Raw genomic sequence first — 25,491 nt, 5'->3', positions numbered from 1 at the left:
TCTTTCCCTGTGGCTAAATCTGGAGGCTAAAACTAAACTTCAGTGCAGTCAGTGACAGAACTCCCCCCTTACTTGAGTCAGGATTCTTTGCATGTTTGACATACTGCCAGCTTTTAAAAGTCTTTTCTAACACTGTATTACTTGGAAAAGGTTTCACGAGGAATGTGGATTTTGGTAAAGTGTGATGAGTATTTTAGTTACCATGAAAAAAATACTGAAAACTCTGAAATTAGTGCAGAAATCCAGTTTTATTTCAGTTTTCTTCTTCATTAGCTACACAGAATACTTTGGAAACTGGACATTAGCTGAATTAAGTATGATTAGTCTTCTTAAAAGTCAAATCTCTGTCCAATCAATTTTGAAAATCATCATGCATGAAGCATTTTTCCGATCCTATCTAAAACAGGATCTGACAAATTAAATTGTAAAAAAAAAAAAAGGTAAAAAAATGCATAAAACTATCAAGATGGTGTAAAGCATTTAAACATAAAAGACTTAATTAAAAAAAAAAGGTGCTGTTGTTAGTTGTATCTACTGTACTACCCATAGGTACAAGTGACTGGAAGCTTAGAAGTTTATATAGTTACTAATTACATTGAGAGCATATATCCCCATAGGTCTATTGAGAAGAATCAGATGATCTTTAAAAACCCTATTTCTGATATTCTTAGTGTGATATCCAAGGTGGAGTTTAAAAGGTGCTAGAATTAGGAAACAAACTACTTAATTCTAACAGGAGCCCAAGAAAAGGCATCTAACCCGTGAAGCAGGTTATGGCACTAGTTAGCTTAGTGTCCCATAATTGGCAGTTGCTCGAGGAAACTGTGCGGTCTGGAGGCTGCCCTAGTGTACTCCGATGTACAAGTAATGAAATGGATCTGGCTGTCAGCCTTAGCCACGCATGTCTTCTATCCCTGGTTAAACATTCAGCAGGTCTTACGCAAATGTGTGCTGATGCTTCTCAGTTGTTCTCCTGTGGCACTCCTGTAGCCTAAAAGGAAAGAGGAGAGGTTGTTGCTTTAAGGAAAGAAATTGTCACTGCCTATTTTGTGGTCTCGTTGTGGACCTTTGTTCTCATAGTAGCTTCTTAAAATACTTAAGAGTGCATGTTTTCAGTGCTCTTTGCAGGAGTTTTGTAGAAGGCACTATGTGTCTGACAAAGTCACTCTATCTGTGGGCTCTGGGTGACCATGAGTAAGCTCATAGCAGAAGGGACTGCTGAGGAGTGCTTCCTCTTTCAGGCTATCTTGTCTCCCCAATAGCCTGTTCTACTTCATTTTGACAGAAACTGCTTGAATGTCCAGCTTGGAAGACAAGCTGCAAACAGATACTGCCTTCCCCTGTAAAATTCCTGGCAGAAGAGACTGGTGTGCTGTGACACACAAGACAAAATCAGTTTTCTGTCAGTGAACTTTCCTATGACTATTCTCATGGTTTGTACTTGAACTGTGCAGTTACTCCCATGGGCAAATCCTTTGACACACATATTATTTTTTTAATTAAACCTATATAACTTATTGTGTATTTCCTGGAGAGTTAGTTAATCAAGACTTCATCATGGTCAGAGGCCAGAAATCGCAAGGGATTTACATGTGTCTTTTACCTATAAAGAGGAAGAACTGAATATGCTTTTGTTCAGCCAATCGTCTCACTCATAAAAAGTACACTAACATAGTTTACATTACTCTTTTGGTATTTATAATTTATATATCTCTGCCTCTCTGTGTCCTTCTGTGATCTGGTAAGCAGAAGAAAGTTTTCTTTTCCAGTCTGTTCTCCAGAAACCAAGTCACTGAGACAAGAAGGTTTTTGTAGCATGAAGTCATTTTAGGCAGCTGAATGGTCCAGACTTGCTACCAGCTTCTTCTTCAATGGAATTCCATTTAGAGGAATTCATGAAAGAGACTGGATGATTAAGATTTAGCTCTTTCCTGTAAGCCAGATGCACTGCTCCATAAATGGTGAAAACACTGCCCGATGGTTACAGATCAGAGTAGGGAAACACTCCAAGACAAAATATCTAGTCTCACTTAAACAATATTCAATAAAGACTTAAAACAAAAAGAAAGCAAACAAACACCAAATCCTTGCATTAATTTTGTTCAGAATTCAGCCATGTTAATTACCCTTTAAAGTCTGAACTATAAATTCAAATTTACTTCTCAAGAACTTTTCAAACTTGGGAAGGCAAAAATTTGTGTTTCAGCTGTTTGGTAATGTGGCAGGCTTCAGAGAAATTTACATAATACTTACAACTATATAAAACTTTAAATTGATCTGACTAAGCATTCACTCTAGGAAACTCCTGAGCACTGAATTTCTGGCTTCAAGGAAAACAAAAGTGTTCAGTATCAAACAAAACTAAACAGTGTTTGAACATCTGTGGCTGAACATCCAGAACCGGTCTTTTCTCCACAGGTAAGCAGTTATTTTCCTAATGCATGGAATAGTGCTGAAACCCTGTTAACCTCTCCTACATATTCCAACTTGGTTGCTCCAAAATTTGTCTTAAGATTTCTTTCCTATCCAAATAAAATCTCATGCCATTGCCCAAGAATGCAGACAACAGACAACAGGCCTACTCTTACTCTCAGAGCAAGTCTTACTCTGTGAATATTGTGATTCTGAAGAATTGAATTGATTAAAGAAGTATTTACAGTAAGTTATGAGGTTTAAAACCTCTTGAAATGTGATCTTTTTTGGCAGAACAGTTTAGGCAGGAAATGTTACACCTGATTAATGCTGGCCAAAACAATGTAGCTACTTCAGACTTTCCATGGGCTAGGTTGTATTTACTGTCATTTGCTGCCTGAAGGTGCTTCACTAATAGCAGGTGTCTCACTGAGCCTCTCTGGCTAGAAGGAGAGGAAGGGTACAAAACAGGGAACTCCACATAAGGAAAGTGTGACTTGACCAATCAAACAGTACTTGGAAACAGGTTTTATCTGGTCCTAGAGAGGATGGACCAGGAAGGGCAGAGGCGCTGACCCTTCTGCCTGTCCCAGGCCAGAGTCACTGCAGCCAGTGCAGGCAGCATTGCAGCCCCTTGCACCTGTCCCCGCAGGGCTCAGAGCCCAGGGCTGAATGAGTAGCACCTCATCTCGTACTTACACAGACAGTCCTTTCTCCAAACTGGCTGTAGAAGGTCATCGTGACTTTGTGCTTATGCCCAGTCCTCTGATCAAAGGTGTTACAGGTGTTGAAGGGCGGGCTGTACAAATGCAGGCTAACAGCAGGCTCTGTGTGGCTTATGTTCTCCACACGGTGCAGGCCAATGGAGTCTACACCAGCAAAGGCACAAAATGGCAAAAAGAAGGTGTGTTAGCAGGAAGAGCCAATGAGATCCCAATTGCCTGGGAAAAATACTTTTTAAACTGTAACTCATGAGCAAATAGACATGGCCACACTTCTGTGGGCAACAAGTAACTCAGTACAGGGAATTTGACTGCTGTTCTCTAGCACAGATTCCTAAATACACTGGAAATTCAAAATGTGTTACTGCCTTCCACAGTTCATGTAATTTCTAGCTTGTCTGCCACAGGATAAAAGCCAACAGAAATCCCAAGAAAATAAAGGAAGTATTTTTCTAGCTCTCATTCCCAAAGGACTTCAAGCTCATTTACTGTCCAAGGAGAGCTGTTGCTATACATGCTTCAGAAGCTGCAAGGGGCCAAAAGCTTTTGTGTTGCTAATTCTTTACAAGTAACAAGGATATCAGTCACATTAAAAGTCAGCTACATGCATTTGGAGCATGGACGGATGGGCAGAGATGTGGTGTCTTCTACTGCAGGCGTCTGTTTCCTAATTAATCCTACCAGTTTATTGGTTTGGAGAACACATTTTTCATTTGTTTTCTCTTTCTTATAAGGTGACTAATCAATAGTGACCGGCACACTTCCAAACATGACTGAATAGTAAGCATAATCAAGCCATTACATAAAAATGTAATGTATGAAGAATCACATCTGTGAAACAAACCATGTCCATTCTACACTAAAATGGAGATTTTGAGTTACTTAAGGTAGACCTTGAATTTAATTTATGACCCTGCTGTAAAAACAGCTCAGGCCTTTGTACTAGAATTTGTTATATAATACCTGGACATGTGTTGTGCAACATAGCCATGGTACCCTGAGAGTCATGAGTACACTCTTAACTCTGATTAGAAGCCCTAAGTGTTGTTAACATACTTTATCTAAATAGAGGACGTAGCAGCGGGGGGAGGAAAGTCTTAAGTCTTTGCTCATCTAACGGGGAACTCAAATAAACACAATTTAGTGGGTTCTAACCCTTACGTACAAGAGCAACCAAGAAGCATGCAGTAGAATCATGAAGGTACTTGCTATCAATGTAGTTATGGCAATCAACACACTGTCAGTGTTTTCCTTCTGCTTGTTTAACGTGTTAGTTTTAAACCAAAACACCTGTTATGAAACATGGCAGAGATCCAAACAGCCTCAGAGAACTGGATACCAAATTTGTTTTAAACAAATGAGGAATCTTTGGGTAAGATGCACACAGTCTGCAGTTGTTTGCACTGGAAAGGACTGCATATGTAGGGAAACCTGACCGAGATGGAGAGCCCATGTCCCTGGCATGGGAGAATTAGCAGATATGTCAAGCCGCCTCCTGCATTTCCTGCCCTATCAATTTAGTGTTTTCATATAGCATGCCAAAACTTCAACAGAGGGTTGCAGAACATCAGTCTTTCTTCCCAGTGCCCTCACCCTGGCTAAGTTCCTAACCCAACATGAGTCTCCCTCTAGCTGGGAAGTTCCTGAGGTCAGCCCCACAAGGTATGCTCTCCAGTGTTTAAGCCATGACATACAAAGCAGATGACCTGGTTGTCTGCTGCTTCACCTTCTTCTGTTGAACTCAAAGTGGTGCAGCACGATGTGCAGGGTCTTTCATAGCACCAGCACACATTACACCCAGATGGCAATTCCAGGATGGTCTCCAGCAAACCATGAGTTGGTAATAGTTACAGATACAGGTGATGATTGAATGGATTTAGGTACTTAAAGAGCCTTACTGATGGAATCTTAGTAATTCTCAACATTCTGGGTTGGTTTTTTTTTTTGTTGATTGGGAATTTCAGTTTTGCTCACACTTCAGCACTACAGCCTTCTGTTGATTTGGACAAGAAGTAGCACTGTCTGAGGTTTCTGTTCCTGGCTGGTCAATTTATTTCATAGACAGCTTTTACATTTTCAACATAAATTTTCCATGACTGAGTAAAAGGATTACTTCTTTAGGAACCAAAAAAAAGACAAAAAAAAAAAAAAAAAAAAAAAAAAAGCAAGGTGATCAAGCTATCTAAACTTTGTTCTCTTATTTCTTAAAAAATGCTATAATGCTATTCAAGTTTATGTTTAATATTTTGATATACTGGATATCTCCAGCCAAAGGCTGCTTGGGCTAGAGAAGATATCCAGTATATCAAATTATGGCTACAAACAATTGCTACAATGTTTTAAGAGAGAGTGAAAAGCACATTTTTGTTGTTGTTGTTTGTTTTACTGAATCTAAATAGAGGCTTGTGCAGAGTCTAAAGAGTCACATTCTTAAACTGTGCCTAAAACCACTGCTATTATACTGTTAAATGTAGGAGACTAAAAGCAGATGAACTCTTCAGTTAGGAATAAGACTCATGGACAGATAGTTGTCAAAACAAGCTTAATATCTTACCATTAATGTATGCACATTGATTTTCCCTCAAAACTCGTTCTGATTTCTTAGTCATTTCACCATTTCCTTTTTTCTCAGGCCATTCAAACAGAGTCTCCTTTAGATTTCCCTGGAGGATCTTCATGAAGCAGTGTGAGTCAGTGTGATCATGGATACTGCTATATATGTAAAAAGAATAACCAAACTCAGTGTGATATGCATATTTAATTTAAGTTCAAGACAGACAACATAGTATATTGTATGGGGACAAAAGCTTAGAATGAAATTCCTTTCCACGAGCATGTGCATTAAGGGACGTCTACTTAAACTGCTACTATGGAAATATATTGAGGTAAGTTCACATACAGCAGGATTTGGAAAACAGTCAGATATTGGTCAGCTTATGACTTTGAAATGGAGAAATATGAAGAAAGTCTGGAGAAAGGAGTAGAGCTGATAATTTCTCCAGAATGCAAAAACTCTTCTGGGCCAAGAAACAAAAGAATGCTTCTACCATGGTCCCAGGGAGAGGCTGGTATAAACTCACTCTTTGCCAATATTTGCAAATACCTGCTCTTTGCAAATCTACCATGCTTACTCCCAAAACATGAAGAAATAAGCTAATGCTGCTTAATTACTATAGCCACTTTACTGCTGGGATTCATATGCATTGTTGAAAAAAAATGCTGTACTTCTCACTCCTATAGTACTAAATACAACCAGCTATACTAAGCTGTTCATTTCACTGACATTTTCACATTAAAACCCAAGAGAATCTGGTAGGATATGTTTGCTTTCTTGATCTCTCTCCTTGCTCTGAAGCATATTTTGTTTGCCACATTTAGAGATTACATATGGATTAGAATTTCGTTTAGTATTGGTTTATTTTTCTTTAAGTACAGGACTAACTGTTATAGAAGTAAATGGGATTAGGACAAAAGAAGGGCTCTCCACTCATCAGGGCAAAGGAGAAGAGGGAATTTGACCCTCTGAAGTACAGCCCTAGTGAGTTTCAATCAACAACTTGGTATACATGACTGTACTTGGTACTTGTACATTACAGTACATTCCTGTTTTTATTCAACAAAAATTTAAGACTTCTTGCAAACTGAGATGCTGAGAAAGCAGAGCTTGCTTCAGGCAGAGAACACTTCACAAATACCACATTATCACGGTCCTTCCAAAACATATGAGAAAACCTTCTTCTTGCAGGAAGCAAAAACAACTTGACTCAGTCTAGCTGTAACAAATGGCCGTCCAACTTGAACACAGTTTAACATAAATTACAGGCTGTGTGGGAATAGCCTAGAAGGAGTAGAAGTGGTGAGCTCAAGTTCCTATATTGCTCAAAGTATCATGTTATGGCATCCCCTAAAGAATACTGTACATGATCAATTGCAACAAACAAAAAAACCTGTTCCAACATTTCCTTAGGTTTTCTATTTAGATGTGAGAATATTCGGTCCAAAACCTGCATATTTTGCTATTTTGCTTTAGCCCACATCTTGTGAAAGACCCTCCAAGCGACAGATCCTGCCCTGACATTGTGTAGGACCATGCAAACAAGTGTACAGTCTATGCATACGACTCAGGAGCATTATGATCCATTTTGAGGGAAGAGATGGGATGCATGAACCTAGAGAAAGCCAAACAGTTCTGGAAAGGGACTCCCTCCTCACTATCTGCAGTCCTAATCCAAATCCACTTTTCTCATCTTGCCACAAAGGTAGATTTAAACACCCTGAGAGAACAAAGACTGTTTAAATTGCATTTAGTCTTACTTCTGAGGTTGGGTGTTATACGGGTCCATTGCATGGGACAGGTTGAACAGGGTCATATCAATCACTGTATCTCTGGGACTAAAAACTTTCTCTGACAGTAGAGAAGCTTAGCTTTTGTAGAAAAACAAAACATTTTTGTTGAAAGAGTGCTTTACAAATGGCCATGGAGTACAAATTTGCAAAAGTTACAACAGATATCCAGGACTGGTATACTAATAGGAGCTCTAGATTGCTTACTTTCCAGACACTTTCTGATAGCTCCAATAGGACCGATTTCTTTTTCCTCTATTTTGTATGACAGTGAAATATATGGAGAATTTATGTTTGCTAAAATCATAGTCTTTGAATACAAACCTGCCATGACCTTCACCCCAGCACAAGATCATCAAGTTGAACTTTCCATTTCCATTGTCCACAAGATTTCTTGTATACCTGAAATACAAAGTGTTTGCTCTTTACTGAACTAATATGTCTATAAAATAGAAAATTATACAAACTTGTTTATGAAAGAAGGTGTGACACACAAAAACTCATTGTCTTCTCTTTTCTTGAAATCCAAATTTTACTTAGAAAAAATGAAATTGTATTTATAAATTTGCCTTTCTGGTAAGAGTTATTTTTCTGGGAAGGAAAGGGAATATCTAATATTTTGGAATACTATTTCTTTTGAATTACATAGGTGATTGTAGTTTGGGAACTATGAGTCAGACTAGAGTGGTAGACAGGATGAAATCAAAATGGTTATTGAATGAAGTCACTTCAGCAGCTGGCTTATAATTAGAAACAGAGGACTGCAATGAAACAAGAAAAATACATAGTTACATTCTTCTGCAGTTCCTTTTCTGATATTCTTGGCTTTCCTTCTCTTACACAGAACTCATTTGTACAAAGCCAAAATTATAAAGAATGAAGATGCCAGACTTCCTGTACATGGTCCTCTCACTCTGTTCCTAAAAATTCCATGTCTTGTATGGTAGCATTTTTGTGTGGATAAAGCACCTGTGAGGGATATTTTCCCAGCATCTACTTCTAAACAAAGTTTATTAGAACAAAGTTTCTTTTAAAATAACATCTTATGTTTATTTCCTTTTACTCTCCTATAAGCTTCCCCATAACTGCTGATCATCTTGTTCTATTGAAAAGCTCACTAGAGAAGTGATTTGGATTTTGCTGTATTGCTTCCCATACCGTGACCCTTCTGATCTGGGTCTGATGCTATGGTACAAGTAGCTCAGTGGGAGACCTTCAGATTTAATTTTAGCAGTAGTCATGAGTATTTGCACTTCTCCAAGTAAATAAAATATTTATGCCTACCGTGGTACACCTCAGTTTCACCTGAAAAATGTGAGCAAGGTCACACAAAAAGTGCACTGATGTCAACTGAATACTTTAATATTAGCATCTCCAAAAGTCCACTCTATTTTGCTCAAGAAAGGATGCTCATAAAGAACTACTTTTAAAGGAAACATGTATATCTATACACTGCCTCTTACTGCATCCACAACCTGTACATGTAGACATATTTGTCCTATGATGTCAGAAAACAAGTAATCATTGCTGGCATTTGACAGAACTTTTCAAGTGCTGTTATTTCTGTACAGGTCTAGCTGGACAAAAATAAATTTATAAATAACAGATAATAAATAAATATATAAATAAAAGGTTGCTATGCATACTTCCAATGTTAACACACTTTGTTTTCCTGATTCTTCGTTTCCTATGTTCTGTTACAAATGTCATGATTTGCTCCAAATAGAGGATAGTCACAGAGAGATTAATGGAGGCTGAATAAAGTCAAGCTAGAATTACGTTTTCACAAGGACACAGTAAAAAGGATGTTTTGGTGTTTGGGGTGTTCGAGTCGGTTTGTTTGTTTTCTAAAGAAAACACTCGAATAAAATGTACTTATCTTTAAATTTGAGACAGCGAAGCCAACAGCGGCAGAGATAAATCAGTTGCTGGCAGAACAACTGATTTAGAATCCCAACAGGTATTTTCCTTTATAACCTGTGGGCAGCAGAAAGCCTCGATCTGCACTACGCCGGAGCATGTGGCAGCTCCCGGCCCGCCAACACGGCAGGGCAAGGAGAGAGGCACCAGCTCCGCCACAGCCAGCGAGCACGCCCTGGTCCCTCTGCGCGCCCTGCTCAGCGCTCCGCGCCAGACCCGCGCCGCCGCCGTGCTTCTCCCGGGCTCCTTCTCCCAGCTCAGTTTACGCGTTTTTTCTCTTATTTCGGTGGCCGCGGCACACCGCTGTGTCTCCCCCGGCCAGCGGGGCGGCCGGAGCGGGAGCGGCCGGGGGGGCCGTGCGGGGCCGCCGCCCGCCCGTGCCCGGGGCCGCCATTGGCCGCGGCCGCTCCGCCCGCTCCCCGCCCCCGGCTCCGCCGCGACCCCCGCCCCGCCGCCCCTGCCCCGCGGCCCCTCGGCGCCGGCGGAGGGGCTGACGGCCGGGTCCAGGCGGGGGCGGAAGGGGTTTGCCCTGTGTTCCCGCTGATCCCGGTCCCTGTTTAGGGCTCTGCCTCGCCGCCGCTTGCGCGGCCGGGGGCTCCCTGCTCCGGGATGTTCTCTACCTGTACTGGTCGAACTTGGCGTACTGCAGCCACTCCTCGGGGTTGCTCTCGTACGACTCCATCAGCGCCTGGACCTCGTCCACGCTGACTTTATCCTCATTGAATATCTGATGGAGGATACGGACCAGCTCCTCCAGGCTCCGCGCCTTCCAGGTCTCCGTCTGCACCGGCTGCTCCATCATCTCCTGTCGCTCCCCTGCCGCCGCCAGCCGCTGCCCCTGGCCGGCCCCCGCCGCCTGCCTTTATGCGCCGGGAGGCACGGCGGGAGCCTACCACCGCCCCGGCGGGCGGGCCCGCGGCCAGCTGCCCGTCCCCGTCCCCGTGAGCGCGGCCACCGGCCCCGGCGGGCGGGGAAGCCGGAGGCGTCTGCAGAGGCTCCTAGCACCGCCCGCTGCTGCTGCCCCGCCGCAGACCGGGGGAAGCGGGGGAGGTCGGGCCAGGGGGCGTCTGGCGGTCCGGTATCCCGGGCAGGGGATCTCTCTCTCTCCCTCCCTCTCTCTCTCTCTCTCTCTCTCTGCCGAGGAGGGCGGCCAGCCGCCGCCTCTGTTGCTTACACGTTGGTTTGAAAAAATACATCTAAAAGCTCTACTGAGACACACAGCCATTTCAAACCACAGAAGATTGCTGATGGAGATTATTTACAGACAGCCTGCCCGTTATAATGGTGCCCTTTCTTGAAAGCCAGTGCACTCTGCAGGAACATTCAGGGCTGCCGTAACCATTAGCACTCAGAGTGACACCCAGAAACAGTGAAATGGACAAAAAACGACCGTGCTAACACAATAGACCATCCTCATGCTCCTCAGTCTATCCAATCTATATACTGGCAGCAGAGCAAGCAGATGCCACACCAGTCATCTTCCTTCCACATCAGCTGTTAAAAAAATGCTTATTAGTCATGAATTATAGCAACAGAAGTTGCTATACATCATAGAACAGGGTTTTAAGAAATTCCATCTATTCTTTCTTAAAAAGAAAAAAAAGGTTCAGCTCTTGAGGTCTGCTTTATGATTATGGAGCTGGAATTAAGCAGACTGGTGGTGTGGGCTGCTGTAGCTCTGAGGCTCAAAGGTGCTCACAACACTGGCAGCCTGCAGTTTCTCCTACAGGCAGTTACACTGAAGGATTTTTAGCATACCTGCTTTCTCTTCACTCTCCCTGACCTCTACATGAAAGTACAGACATGACAAAAAGAAGCACCATTAAAGTAAATATAGCTTGAGAGGCTAAATGAATTTCCGGCTTCACTGCAGTAGGGAATACTTTCCCAGTTTTAGACGGGGCTGGAATCTAGCACACTGGAGTTAAACAAAAATCAATGCACTGAATAGGTACATTTTCAGCCATCACTCCAGAACCTCTTCTGGCACACAGAAAGCAGACCCTGCCTTATCAGTATTTTTGTAAAGTATTGTTGGTATGGGTGTGTGAGAGAGAGAAAACTGCAATGATTTCAAGATTTTTTTAAGGTCTGAGAGACCTAAGACTATCCTAAATCTCTTAAACACAATCCTTGTGCTGATCTCAGCAGCCATGTCCAGTCTACCTGGGGCAAATGCAGGAAATGAACAAACAGATCACTTCCCTTGGTAACTTTTTTTAAGTCACAATTAAGAATGAGTCTTATTTCTTAACAAAATTTGCCTTTGTTCTATGTCAGCTCTTGGCTGGTGCTCTCCAAAGGCTGGATGGGCAAGTAGCACATTTTTCAGTACACCTCAGAAGTCTCATATAGCACCATTAAAACTGCTGTAGGTACGAGTTAGAAATAGTGTGAAATATGCTGTAATTTATTTCAAGGGTGGCTGTTGGAAGCACTACCCAAAGGAATAAAACATCTCTCTAGAATAAATTGTAAGAATCACAGTTTTGGGTTCTGAAATGCAGCATGAGGTAAGTTTTCAAGTATTTTTTGTCTTATTCTAATATTCACAGGATCTGACAGAAACTAATTGCCAGCAGCTACATTTCTCTGCTTATTTGTACACCTGTGCTTGGAGGTATTTTCTCTGGTATTTCAATCCAAGAGAAAAAAGTTATGCCTCTGCCGTTAATCCCCATACTGCCAGGAAAAGGACATTTTATACCTCCCACTATTACAAGTAAGGGATCAGGCTGCATCTACCTACTGCACAGTCCAACTGCAGTTTATATAGTTATATTTTTTATTTGCTCCTATTCAAAAGTGTTTACAGCTTTTTATTTGGAATTGTTCAACATACTTTTTGATCTCCAAAACTTCTATAGTTCATTACTTGACTAACTGAACACCATTAGGAACAATATTTATGTCCCTCCAACTTGTGCTTTTGCTTATGCCCTATTAACAGAAATGGCACAAGGGTCTGAGCATACAGCATACAGCAGTTAACTAGTAGTCACTGAAAATTCAATATAAAAAATGAGAATGCATAAATCCACATAGCACGGGAATTGTTTTTACTTTCTCAGTTGTGATTCTGCACAAGGAGACTGCAGGACTTGATGCACTTTTATTGCTGGAAATCATACACCTGCAGAAATTAACTATTGCATGTATTTCTCAAGTATCCTATTAAAAATGTGGAGGAGTTTAGCCTTTAACCACAAAACTTTATGTACAAATGCTGAAGCACTCTGCTATTACTCAGAAGACAGGTATAGCAAATCAAGCAATCATTTGACATGACAGCTAACTCCAAGAGACACTTACCAGATGAAGTGCTCAATCACCTACTGGCACATCATCTCCTACTGGGGTGCAACTCACAAGGTTTCTCTTTAGCTTTATTGAGGAAAATCTTCAAGTCAGATTGATGGAATTATCAAACTGCAGCTTTAGACACTTTGAACCATATACAAGGCCTACAAATGACTGTACTTTTATATCCTGTAACTCCAAATAAAAATTGTGAGCTAGTTGAAGGTGGGATCCAAGGTGTCTACATGACCAGACTCTTATGGCAAACAACTACGCTCTGTCTCTTTGGTCTGTTAGCCTGGCCAGCATAGAGATAGAACTTCAACATCATCATGAGTACTTACACCTCCTGCTCCAGATGAAATAACTTTCACCCCTTTTACTAAGTCACCTCTTTGTTAAGTCTCTGTTCACCTAAGTTTCTGATGTACATAGAGGGCTCTAAAGAGAAAACCTGGATCTGCAGTTACACTGCAAGTTTTGCGACTACATGACTCAATGTAGTCGTGAATCGATGTATCAGTGTAGCTGCCCCTCAGTCCTATAACCTGTAAAGTGAGATTGATCATTCAGTATGCAGGAGATCTTTGATGAGAAACTGCTGCATGCACAGCAATTCTCAAAAAAAGCTTTAGAACAATTGTATCAAACATCACGCAGTTAAACACCATCTTCAGTCTAAAAACAGGCAGGAAAACACAGGTGAAATGAGGATGCCACATAAAAAATCATGTCATACACAGAAAACACCAACAACTACTAAATGGCATGAGCCCTGCTGAAGGTAAAAGCAAACTCCAAACAATGCAGTGAAGAGCTGTGGGGCATTAAACCACACAGCACAGAAGAGACTCTTGGAAAAATCAGTCTGATCCACTTTTGGTGGGACATGCATATGCTATTAATAAAATACAAAAGATTGACATATTTCTCTGCAAGAAAGACAAATAAATTTGGGGGCTTTTTCAATTTATGATATTTACAAGAGAAAGCCAAAGTTCTGGCTAGCATCTGGATTAGGAATATTACTGTGCAGTTTTAGGTGGAGATCTTTTTACTTCCTTTGAGGTTTCCCATTAAGAGCTCTTTAGGGTTCCTAGTTCTGTTACCAAACAGAGTTCAAGGGAAACATCATTATCTGCTTTAAATCATTGATTTTTACAATTGGAACACATTAACTCAAAACCTTTTTAAGGTTAGGCCCTCAGTGCAATTACATTTAAATGCTACATTGTGTCAGTCTAATTGATATACACACACATTATATAAATAACTTGCAAGTGGAATCATTCCATGAGAAGATACAGAGCACGGATTCCAAAACTCCTGTGCTTTAAAAAAAAAAAAATGTTCATCATCTACTTTTAATAAAGAAATGTATGATGGAGCAAAGACATATAGCTAGTACTTTGCCACCATCTATAACCTGCATAGTCAACAGAAAATGTTGCTGAATGTGGCTACTGGTAGGCATTTAGAGCCTATCAATTTAGTCATTTAGAGACGATTGCATGGAGAGAATGCAGACGAATAATTTTTTAAAAATTCCTAGATTGCTCTCAAAGTTTGATGAGGAACCATGTTTTTTCTCCCAAAGTTTAATTCTTCTCATTACATTCTCATTCTCATTGATCCCTTCTCATACAAGGGATTAAATCTCACCTGAAATTTCACCTGTGTATCTAGCAGCAAGTATCCCAAGGACTGATCCCCAAGCACAGGGCCAGCTTGAACAGAACAGAATTCATCAATGTTATTTACCTCCTGAAGCCCCTAACAGGCTGATCACATCTAAAGTGCCCATCAGAAATGCTACCTTGCCAGTTCCTGAATTGAGCACAGGCCAAAATCTGTGCCAGCAAGTGTTCTAACAACCAACTGTACAGATGAGTGAGCTACAGCGTCCCAGAAAATTTCCTGGCACTACCAAGTCTAGTGACACATATGTAGTGTGACAGGCTTAACATTAAGCCTTTAACATACTCATTTTGGTCTCGGTCAAAAATGCGATTTAACCTTTTTTAACCACCTATTTTAGGATGGAACAATCTCTAAATGAGCTTTTTTTGCTCTAATTCTGACTAAAAGATGCACCTGACATCTCACAGTGTTATTGCTATTAAAGCAAGAGCAAAGCGTGGGTTTTTATGACATTTAGCTTTGGAAGTATATTACCTATGGTACTAACAAAGTTGAAGTGTGGTCTCTGCAAATAAGAAACATATTTTACATGTTTTCTTGATGATCCAATCCAAAACAAGGTTGAAAACCTCTTTATTTTTTAATGCACATTGAATTTTATAAAAACTTGTAATAGTCACAGTCTTCATGAAAAACTCCAGCTAAAGGAATTTTTGCTCTCCCTTTTTTTTATGACTCTCAAGATAAAAACATTGTAGTATGATAATGTCTTGAATAACCTTTGTATAATATCCATGAAGAGTAACAGACTTCAGGGTAGTCAAGAACAATGTGAACCAAAAAGCTGTGCAAACAGGCAGAATTTGATTTGCAAAATGAGCATGAACAGCAACAATTGGTAAACAGAAGCTGCTTTGGCATTGGAAGGAGTTTGAAGAATAGATGTGTGGATCTCCAACCCTCTCACAGTGAATTTACTGTGTATCAATACATTCAAGTTTAAGTTGTGGGGATAATTAGCACAGACACATCTTCTGTTAAGATCTTAGCAGTAACTCTCCTGGACTTTAAAGTCCTGGAAATTATGACATTTGTTCAGTATGCTCAAACGTGGCACAACTGTGTATTTCATCATTTCACTCTTGACGTAACTTTTGTTTCATTTAGCTTCTTCAGGTTTCTGTGTGCATTTAAGATTAGCTCAAGGTACAAACGGCAAATCTATCACTAAAGCTAGTCTCTGAACCATTATAAAAATTCATAAAAATAGTGCCTCAAAGTTTGAAGGATTTGCATCTGGTGATTATTAACTTAAAACAGGGTAACTGAATTTTGCATAGCATTATTTTCTAGTATCAGGATGTTATGAAGCACCAGGTCTTTCATAAAAACAGTGTAGTAACTTCCCCTTCCAATACTTATTTCCCAGCCTTTAAAAATTATTTATTAATTTTTTTCAATTTGTCTTTCTGTTAATTCAATTACATTAAATTAAGTGAATTAAATTACATTACAAATATTGGCAGTTCAGCATACTCGAAGTATCAGTACAGTAGCATTTTGGCTAAACACAATACTCTGAGTAAATCAAGACTTCTATTTTTTTTGTTTTGTACAACTCTCACTGATCTGTCCAAGAATCAGTCCTTACTTTCATACCCTTTCCCCCCCCTCTAGCAAATTAAGTCACTTATATGATACCAAATGCAGAGAACACAGCTCAAGTTCTACTTGGGCTTCTAATGTTTCAAATTTATGGGAAATATTCTTTTCAAAGAGAAAAGTATATCAGGACAATCTATGATTTTAGAAGCTATAACTGTCCCTTTTTAAAACAGGAGATTTAACATGTCTCTAGCAAATTCTACAAGCAATGTACTGGGTATCAATTATTTGTTCACTTAACACATTAGCTACTTGACACGTTTGCAGTCTAGCCTGTTACTTAAAAATATGAGCAAGGAAAATTTTCTGCCACCTAAAATCACACTTCAACTCCAGACAGAAAGAGTCCATGGCCCTTAAAGAACTATTGAGGTAAATACTGACTACCTCCCTGATGCAAGGTACAAAACCAAAGAGAAAGTGGCAAAAAGGAGGACTCTCTCTGAAAAGAAGGTACAGAAGTTATATGGGGGAATTAGCAGAACTGGAGTTGGCAGTCACTAAAAGGAACAGAATAAAGGCAGCCGCTTAGGAGCACTGAGGAAATAGAAAGCAAGGGCTGGATCAGTAAGTACTCACTCTATAATTCTAAGCTAGGGGCCAAGAAAAAAATTACTTGGGGGTGGAAAAAAATTAAGAGTAGAAAAATGCTGAAGCAAACAGTAAAAAGTAAGTATTGTTTAGAGAACAAGCTATATCTTAGATAAATTAATAATTCAAAGCTTCATGATTCGTTTATCCAGGTCCAAAAAATGCACATGGTAAAGACAGAAAGAAATCCAGACCATTACTATGGGTTTTACATTATTGGATTACCATATTTTGAGGAATTGAGGCAAACTGGGTTTTTTTTATTCAACTTCAGAGGATAAAAATTATTTTTAGATTCAGCATAAATGACAACCTTCTATAATTAGTCGGCAGATACAATGACCTATAGTTCTTCTTCAAGATCTTAATACATTTTTACTTTTTAAAATGAAAACACAACACTCCCAATACACACACAATCAATCTTCTTGCATCACATCTGAAGAACACATTTGCAGTTTATCAGCAGTTTCATTTGTTAAGATCAAGTGAGGTGAAAGGCACCAATAGAACATTCTTTAAAGAGAACCAAACTAGTAGCTTATCTTAGGTAAACATACTGTCACACGGGAGAACAAACTACTTGTATCTGTACAACTGGCATGTGGACATACTATGAAAAAGATCGAATAAGAGCCCTAGATAAAACTATGCAAATACCTTTGTCCTTGTGTACCCTCTAGTGGCTGTCAGGTTGTGCTGGCCTGACAGCAACTAAGCAGGTTATTTCCTCAACCAGGCAGAATCAGTGGTCCCTCTGCAACAGCACTTTTAAAGAGATGGAGATTCATGAGATCAGGGTTCTGAGCAGGCAAAAGTATGGATTATCTGAAGTCTAAAGTTTACAACAAATTCTGCCTTGTTAGTTTAATGAAGTGAATCCAAGTTTTCCACTTTAAAAGTGCCAAGATACATCAAGTTATCTACACAGCAAGCATTCAGAGTACGTGCCTGTGTAACTGTGACATATGTGCAAGCTGCATGCAAGCTGTGGCAATGTCAGTAAGTTAAGTTGGGTATTACTCTTCCAGAAGTCCTCCCAGGTAGAAAAAAATCCAATACACAGGTTGCAGAGACTACATAAGAGCCACTTACATATGAAATAGCAGTTCCAAAGTATTGTAAAAACATGATTTAAACTAGAACTGGCTATTTTGTTTGTATGTGCTGAAGAACTGGATTACATCAGGGACAAAAACTGTCATCCAGCATAAGAACATTCTCCAAGCAAACAACTAAAGTTACATTTGGTTCAGCTTAAACAAACATAAAACACTGTAAAACAGATATTTCAAATAAACCCACTAAAAATCTCCACCCCTCACACCCAAACTCTCCAATAAATAAAAGCAAAGGTCAGCACCCTAGTCAAGGTACGAAGTCCTCCCCATAATGGAAAAAAAACTGAAGTCAATTATCACTGCTATGATTTAGCAAAAGAATATAAATTGTCTTCTACTGTTTAGTGGACTACACAGCTGATGAAACACGAAACAGTCAAAAAACGAATATCTAGTGTTTTTAACAGCTCATATCTACTTCTTCATGAGCTCTAGATGCAACAGCTAGTTGCATCATTCAGCTAAGTATGAAACTCATTAAACAGAATAAGAAGAAACACCTTGAAAACTGCTGAAGTGTTGAGTCTTCAACAAAACATTACAAAATTTGTGCAGGAGGGAAGTATTCTGAGGCCTCTCATGATGCTGTGCCATTATAAATGAAGTACTGAAATTATGAACATGATGAAGGCAAAGGATAGAATAATTAGGCTAGATACCAATTCCTATATACTACAAAAAAAAATACTATCTTGAAATGATACGATATGATGCACATTCACAATAAGACTTCACAAAGAACAGGATGTACACCACAGATATACAGCAAGTCAGAAGTAAACTGAATCCCAGGCTACATGTACAACAGACATGACTTTTAATAGAAAGTCTCTTTTCTTCAGTACAGCATATAGACAAAGCTGTCCAGTCAGTCCTGCAGACAACTGAAATAGTTTGCCTTCAGATACAGCAATTAAGTAGTCAGCAGTAAGAATGCTGGCTCTACTCTACATGGCAGGTGCAGGTGTTTTTTCTGTACCCCCGATCTACATTAGAAAAAAAGCCATGTGATCATATAGCCAAATCAGCTCTTTGCTTATGCTATTCACCTGCATAATATTTTCATAGGCAGAAATGCAAAAAATCCCTCTTTTGGTGTGTCTACAGCTTGAGTTTAAGCTAGTCCTTTCTCCATTTTTGAAGAGAAAACCTGAACAACTGTGTGGCCAGTCATTCATCCCCATGCCTGAGTTTTGCAGTAATGCAGTACAAGCTTGCCATCACTTCCAAAACACTGCAAGAAAAACAAAAAACAAGAAATGTTACAATTATTAATGGGCTATCATATACATGAAGCAAAACAAAAAGACTTCCTTATCAGATAAACACAGATAATATTGTTAGGAGAAAACTTCCCATTACAATGAGAGGCATGAAAACACACTGCACATGAAGGAATGCATTTCCAGAGAGTACATGAAGTCACATCTCTTTGGATCCCATTCACACATATCTGTGAATATCAAGTACTCTACATTAATTGCAAGCTATTATTGCTAGAGGCAGTGAGAGATTTCAAGTGCCCAAGGTGTGCTGACAAATCTTCCTAAATACATTTGGAAAGGATATTTAGGATGAAAGTTACCTCATAGAGGGTCCCCACTTCTTGGTCTGGAGATGGAGCAAAAGACTGGTTTACATATATGAACTGCAAGAAAATGAGAAAGAAGAGATAGAGATCACACAAGGATCCCACTGGGAACACAGAAGAATCATCATGCAGTTAAAAGTTCTTATCTTTATCTTTAATCTTTAAGCATGTGTCATGGTTTGACACGGGAAGAGAATTTTTTTTAGAAGGAAGAGGTCCATCCAGTCAGGGGTCAGGTTTGGATACTGACACTTGGGTGACCAATTGAAGGTGGACACGCCTCTGAGAACACAGAGGGGTTAAAAGCGGAATTCCCAGGAGGACTCGTCCTTCTTTGGTTCCGGTCATCGCATGATACGGACCTCCCCTGCCCAGCCCGGGCTGGGTGGGGGAGGGGAGCCATGCGGCCTGCAGAGGTAGGCCAGGGGGTGAAGGATCGGAACCGGCTGGGCCAGCTCCTGTGGATGGAAGGGTGGAGAACATCTGGGATGTTTTTGTTCCCCCTCCCCTAAGCCAGAGGGAAAAGAGATAGAGAGCCAGCAGACACCTGGGAGTTTGCCGGCGGAGGAGAAGGAGAAGGGGGGGAGAAGATGCCCAGCGTGGGAGACTAGAGAAAGAGTCCTGGGCTGAGATTGCAGCCGTCCGGGGAGTCCGGGAATTTTAACCCTTTCCTGTGAAATGAAAGCTTTATGAAATATTACTCCTCCTGAATTTGAAGAAAAGAGAGACAGCCTGAAACCTCAGATGTTCAGAGAAGAAGGTTGGGGGGAGATGATGGAGTGGCTTTTGGCTGGACTCTGCTTGTTTACCATAGACTGAACCACTCTTTCTTTCAAGAGGGACTGCATTTTAGGGGGATGCATTGGTGAGCCAAGAGACCTTCTTCAGCAACTACCAGTTTTGGAGTAGACAGAGAGAGAGCTGAGGAGGGTGTGAGGATGCCCTCCATCTTCAGAGAAGAAGAGAAGGCGATCTCTGTCTTTTGGACCCTCGGCCCCAGGGGAAAATGGGGGGGACTCTAGTCCCGAATTGTGATACTGGACTGTTGTTCCTGGTGGTCCTTGGCAAAGCATCCTTAAAAGAGGCCCTATAAGCAGTCTCTGTCCATGCACGGTGGTGAGAGCACTGTAACATGGAGAGGAGAATGTCACACTGGCCGGTGTGTCTGGGCGGTGCCACGTGTGACATTGGAAACACAAGAGGTGGCAGCTGTGTTTCCTGGGGGTCTATGGTGCGAGGGGGGACTCCTCTCTTCCCCGATGGACTCAGTATTGATTATATTGAAGGGTGAAAGCTTGATTAAGGATCCAAATGGGTCTCGCTGGGGTTTGGTGAAGTTGGGTGGAGGGAAGAGAAATGTTTTGGAAGGTTTTCATTTCGAATTTTGTGTGGTTTTTTTTCTTTCCTTTCTTTTCCTTTTATAGTAGTAGTAGTAGTAGTGTAATAAAGTTTTTTCCTTTGTTATTAAGTTTGGCCTGCTTTGCTCTGTTCTTGATCACATTTCACAGCATTTGATTGGTAAGCTGTATTTTCATGGGGCGCTGGCATTGTGCCAGCGTCAAACCATGACAGCATGTAACAGAATATGACCAGTTACTATCTTCACTTCAGCATGGATGAACAACAGGACCATGAGGAGACCCCTCTGTCTGGCCAGCCAGACCAAGCCAAAGTCAGCATGCTGACTTCCTTTTCCTGCAAGCAGACCCATTACTCTCCCATACAGCTGCACAGAGTGGTTTAGCTCTTGGTCTTATTTCAACTCAAACCACTCATGCTATTCCATATCTGCTCAAATAGAACAGCCATGACAGAAATTAGAAACATCTTGTTCTATTTTCAAGTCACCCTTCTCACTTCCTGTTCCAAAAAATACATTTACACGTATAGGAGCTAATCCTCAATGACAAAGAGGGCATTAGGATCTGCTATGTTAGGCAGCAGTGGGCACCAGAGTATCATGTGCTATTTTCAAATAAAAGACATAAAATTCCTAGGGCTTTGTTCTTCAAGTATAGCCTTAGGCTTCAGCCACACAGGAAGGCTACATGCTCCTGTGTTTTTTAGTCTTGAGATAATGAGATAATAGTCACTGAATCAAACTATCAAGAATGTCCTTATCCTTCTTCTTTGAGATATTAAACCACAGAAAAGCAGATCCCTCAAGATTTCCAAGTGACTCAGAAGGCCAGTGCATTTATGCCTATCTACTTAAATAAGATCCTCCAAACCAAGAATGGAATGAATTCAGCTACACTTCAGTTGACTACTTTAATGAGTCTAGCTTTAACTGTCTATCTTAAATAAAAACTTTGGACTCTAGTGAGAGTTCAGTGGAGAACAACAAAATCAGTCCAACTGTATTTCCAGGTCTTCTAGTGTTATCATGAGGCCACTTAGGCAAGTCACTTCCACAGGAAGAAACCCATAAGTAACATTGGCAACCTGCTGACCAAGGACAAACACTTCCCAACTCCCCATTTTAAAATCAAAATCAGTCCTATGACAGTAGCTAAACTGTTGTAGATGTGAGATCTCAAGCAAACAGACACTCAAGATTCAGAAAGCTGATCCCAAAAACTATGGACTGCTTCTCAAATACTCAGTCTCTATACCCAGTTCCACCAGTTACATGGTGCCTAGCAATGTTTCCCTGTGACACACAGCTGCCCAGCATGCACACAGCTCCGCCTGGCAGATACCAAGAAATACAGACACTACAAAAAGCCCAAAGGTCAGTGCCGAGCACAATCACACCATGCTGCTACAGCTTGCTCAATATTACATCCTATTAAAAACCACCTTAAAAGCACTGGGTGGGGGATCTTTCAAAAATTGGGAGCAACATTTAGGAAAGGCCACCTGGTTAGTTAATAACTGAGGTTCCACCAATCGAGCAGGTCCTGCCCAGTCTAAGTCACTGAATGTAGTAGATGGAGATACAGTCCCAGTGGCACATGTCAGGGGTTTGTTAGGGAAATCAGTGTGGATCAATTTTGCCTTGAGTACAGACAAACCCATTCATGGGATTGTCGTTGCTCAGGGACCAGGTTGTACCTCATGGATTTCACAGAGATGGAGCAACAGAATGTGTACCTCAGGGAGATCTGATTGTGGGGTAAGACTCATGTGCAAATATCACTGTTTGCTGGATGTTACTGCCAGTGTCTGTACATGAAAACACACAGACATGAGACAGAAAGAAATGTGTAAGTGTCAAAGGTTTGAGCAAGTGACATAGAAGGAAACGTGTAAGTGTCGAATGTTTGAATAAGTGAGATGGAAGGAAATGTGTATGAGTAAGTGGAATCTGGAAGTTTTTACTTGATTAAGTTTTTACATGCTGTTGACGATATGGAGATAAGGGGTGGAATGTCATGATGTGACGTTATGATGCTGGTATCCTCAGTCCTGTGTTCTGTTTATGTTTGATATTATGTTCTGTGCTTTCAGAAATGACTCTGAAAGTGAAGGTTTGTTTTGTCTTGTTATCAGACAGTTCACCTCCCCCCATGGTCTGTTGTCTAGAAGAGGCTTGTGCTGGCTGGCTTTGCTTGCTTCTGCTTTTACCTTTGCTTTTTAGTTAGTTTAGCTAAGCAGTCCAATTCTTTCCCTGGACTGTTTTTCTCCTTTCCCTTTCCTGAATATCACGCCAACCTGCTCCAGACTGGGACCTGGGAAACACTGAGGAACACTGAGAGCCTGTGCTCTGTGATCTGCAGCAGCCATCCCCAGTGCCAGAGAGCAATCCCCAGTGTCCAGACCCGGGCGACCACTCCCAGGAGAGACTTTCTGGATTTGTCATCTCTTCAGAGCGGTGAAAGAGTTTTGTAGTCATCTGGTGTTGTTCACTTTTTTGGCGCTGGGGAGTGCTTTGTTTGTTAAATAAACAGGTTCTTTTCCACTTCTCTCCAAGAAAATTCTTCCCAAACCAAGTGGGTGGGGAGTGGCCGTGGGGGTTTGTTTTCTGGGGGCTCCTTCCAGAGGTTTTTCTCACAAATTTGCCCTAAATTAGGACAGGGGTCTACTTGGAGTAGTTCTCTCGGTGCTCCTACTACAGGTTTCCTACAGGCAGCTGTAGCCTGGATTCCAAGAGGGTTTGATAGCATGGGCCCTGCGCGCTCAGCCTCCGCCCGGTGCCCGCACGTACCAGCTGTTCGGAGGCCATCAGCTTGAGGAACTTCTTTATGAACTCCACGAGGCCCTGGATGGTCCGGGTCCGCTCCACCGCCCACTTCTTGGTCCTCATGATGGGGGTGTCGCCCACGGCCTTCAGCAGCACATCAACTGCGGGGAGCGCCGCGTCACACCGGGTGCGCCCCGCCGCTCACAGCCCCCGCCCCCCGCCCCTGGGCCGCCATGGCTGCCTGCCACCGCGCCCGTCACCGCGCTCCCCGCCCGCCACTGCGCCCCCCGCCCGGCGGACGCCTCCCGCCCCGTTACTTTTCTTTCTTGCGTCGCCCGCGGGCTCCTCAGAGCCCGGCGACCCGGCCGGGGGCGGGCCCGGTTCGGCGGGCCCCGCCGGAGCACCGCCTTCCTGTGCCTCCTCCGCGCCGTCGCTCCGGCCGCCGCCGTGCGGCGCGGCGGGAGGCGGCCGCTCCCCGGGCTCCGCCATGGCGCCGCTGCTGCGCGGGCGGCGGGAAGTGACGCCGCGCGAAGGGCGGCCTCCGCTCAACCAGGCGTTTTGTCCCTCGTGGGACGCCGGCCTTCTCGTCACGTGACGCGCCAGCAGCGTCACGTGCGGCGCGAGCCGTCCCGCCGGCAGCGACCGTGCCCCGCCAGTCACGTGGTGCGCGCGCCCCGCCGGCACCGGCCCGAAAGCGAGAGCGGGCGGGAGAGAAGAGAGACGGGAGGGAGCGGGACACAGCGCGGTTTGTCCGGCCCCTGCCGCCGGCCCCCGCCGTCCCCCCACCATGATCAAAGCCATCCTCATCTTCAACAACCACGGCAAGCCGCGGCTCTCCAAGTTCTACCAGCGCTATGTACGGCGGGCCGGGGCTCGGCGGGGCCGGGCGGGGGCCGTGCCATGGCCGGGCGGGGGCCGTGCCATGGCCGGGCGGGGGCCGTGCCATGGCCGGCCATGGCCGGGCGGCGGGGCTGTACGCAAGGCCCCCCGGCCCGGCCCTGCCGGCTGCGCCGGGCCCAGGGCAGCGCCGTGGGGAAGGGACGGTGTTGAGAGGGCATACATGAGGAGTTGCCTTTTAGGAGCTGCGGAGGTGAAGCGAAGAGGGAGGGAGCGAGTCTCGTCCGGCAGCAGGCTCGGCTCGCCGACCTGCCGTGTGAAGCGTCGCTCTAAGCTCCGCTGTCTGGCGCGGTGCTGCGTGTCTCTGTTACGGCAGGGCTGACAGAGCAGGGGAGATGGGCTCTTAAGCACAGCCTTTTCTTTCGGAAAGTCTCAGTGTGCTGTGAAATTGCAGTTGACGTGAACAACGTAACGAACTAGAAAAGAGCATTCTTTTACGTGGTGGAAGGCAGGCAGCTCTGAAAATGCAACACAAACACTCAATCTGAATGGAAAAAGGTGCCGTGCAAACTCGTGATTTAGTTAAAGGATAAGAGATTTTAAGATAATGTTTTGAGCGTAGTGTATTTCCTAGCAAATATGCTTGGGCATTAAAATACAAAAAACCAGTTGGTATTTCTTAAGGTAAACAACTCGTTTTCTAGCAGTGCAATTACTTTGGATTTGTGGCCCCTTTCTTGCAGTCCTGGTTATTAGAGAACTCAAAGTTCATTGGAAGGGATGTATCATACTTGTGCACCTCAGGGCAGAAATGGTGACTGTGACTCTTCAGTTTGCACGCTCAAGTTTTGAATTAAAGGAATGTTAACTGCTACAGGTCCTTCTCATGTGTGTGTGAAGTAGAAGGGAAAGGAGATGAACAAATGGCCAGAGGATACCAGATTTTTCTTCTAAAGCCATTCTGATCTACTAGTTTCATAGCTGGTCTTTAAACAAATTCTTAGTGCTTAAAGTAGGGTAATAATCTGTTTGTATAAACAGAATGCTTTGAAGTTTAGAAAATGTGAATAGGAAACGAAGAAACTTTCTGGTGTACAGAAGCAGGTGCAATCATATAGATTGTATTTTTGTGTGTGATTTCAATAATGTGAATTTGTTTGTGGACCTTTTGAAGCTTATGCATTCTTTAGTGTCAATTTATCTGGTACTGCAGGCAAATCA

General features: G+C 42.4%; 3 protein-coding genes across 4 annotated transcripts in view; 1 reads left to right on the top strand and 2 right to left on the bottom strand.

Moving 5' to 3' along the window:
* Positions 1–229: 229 nt before the first annotated feature.
* Positions 230–10,388, bottom strand: CDO1 (cysteine dioxygenase type 1). Its single transcript, XM_030258791.4, has 5 exons — positions 10,019–10,388; positions 7,803–7,880; positions 5,689–5,846; positions 3,112–3,281; positions 230–991 (listed from the first exon to the last, which is right to left on the bottom strand). The coding sequence occupies exons 1-5, from the start codon at positions 10,198–10,200 to the stop codon at positions 962–964; spliced, it is 618 nt and encodes a 205-aa protein (XP_030114651.1). The 5' UTR covers positions 10,201–10,388; the 3' UTR covers positions 230–961.
* An 8,114-nt stretch (positions 10,389–18,502) lies between these two features.
* On the bottom strand, positions 18,503–23,976 carry ATG12 (autophagy related 12). The gene is given in 4 exon segments (NM_001245805.1): positions 18,503–18,950; positions 19,302–19,364; positions 23,458–23,594; positions 23,751–23,976. Coding segments are annotated over 4 exon segments (432 nt in total). The 5' UTR covers positions 23,923–23,976; the 3' UTR covers positions 18,503–18,890.
* Positions 23,977–24,155: 179 nt separating this feature from the next.
* Positions 24,156–25,491, top strand: part of AP3S1 (adaptor related protein complex 3 subunit sigma 1) — a 29,307-nt gene continuing 27,971 nt past the window's right edge. For both annotated transcript variants that reach the window (XM_002190057.6, XM_012577817.5), the window contains exon 1: positions 24,156–24,289. In XM_002190057.6, coding sequence (XP_002190093.1) covers positions 24,221–24,289 — 69 coding nt within the window. In that variant the 5' untranslated portion in view covers positions 24,156–24,220. The remainder of the gene's footprint in view (positions 24,290–25,491) is intronic.

The sequence above is a fragment of the Taeniopygia guttata genome, chromosome Z (assembly GCF_048771995.1).
Source record: "Taeniopygia guttata chromosome Z, bTaeGut7.mat, whole genome shotgun sequence".
Classification (NCBI taxonomy): Eukaryota; Metazoa; Chordata; class Aves; order Passeriformes; family Estrildidae; genus Taeniopygia; species Taeniopygia guttata.
The sequence above is the reverse complement of the archived record's forward strand: the minus strand, read 5'-3'. Positions and strand labels throughout refer to the sequence as shown.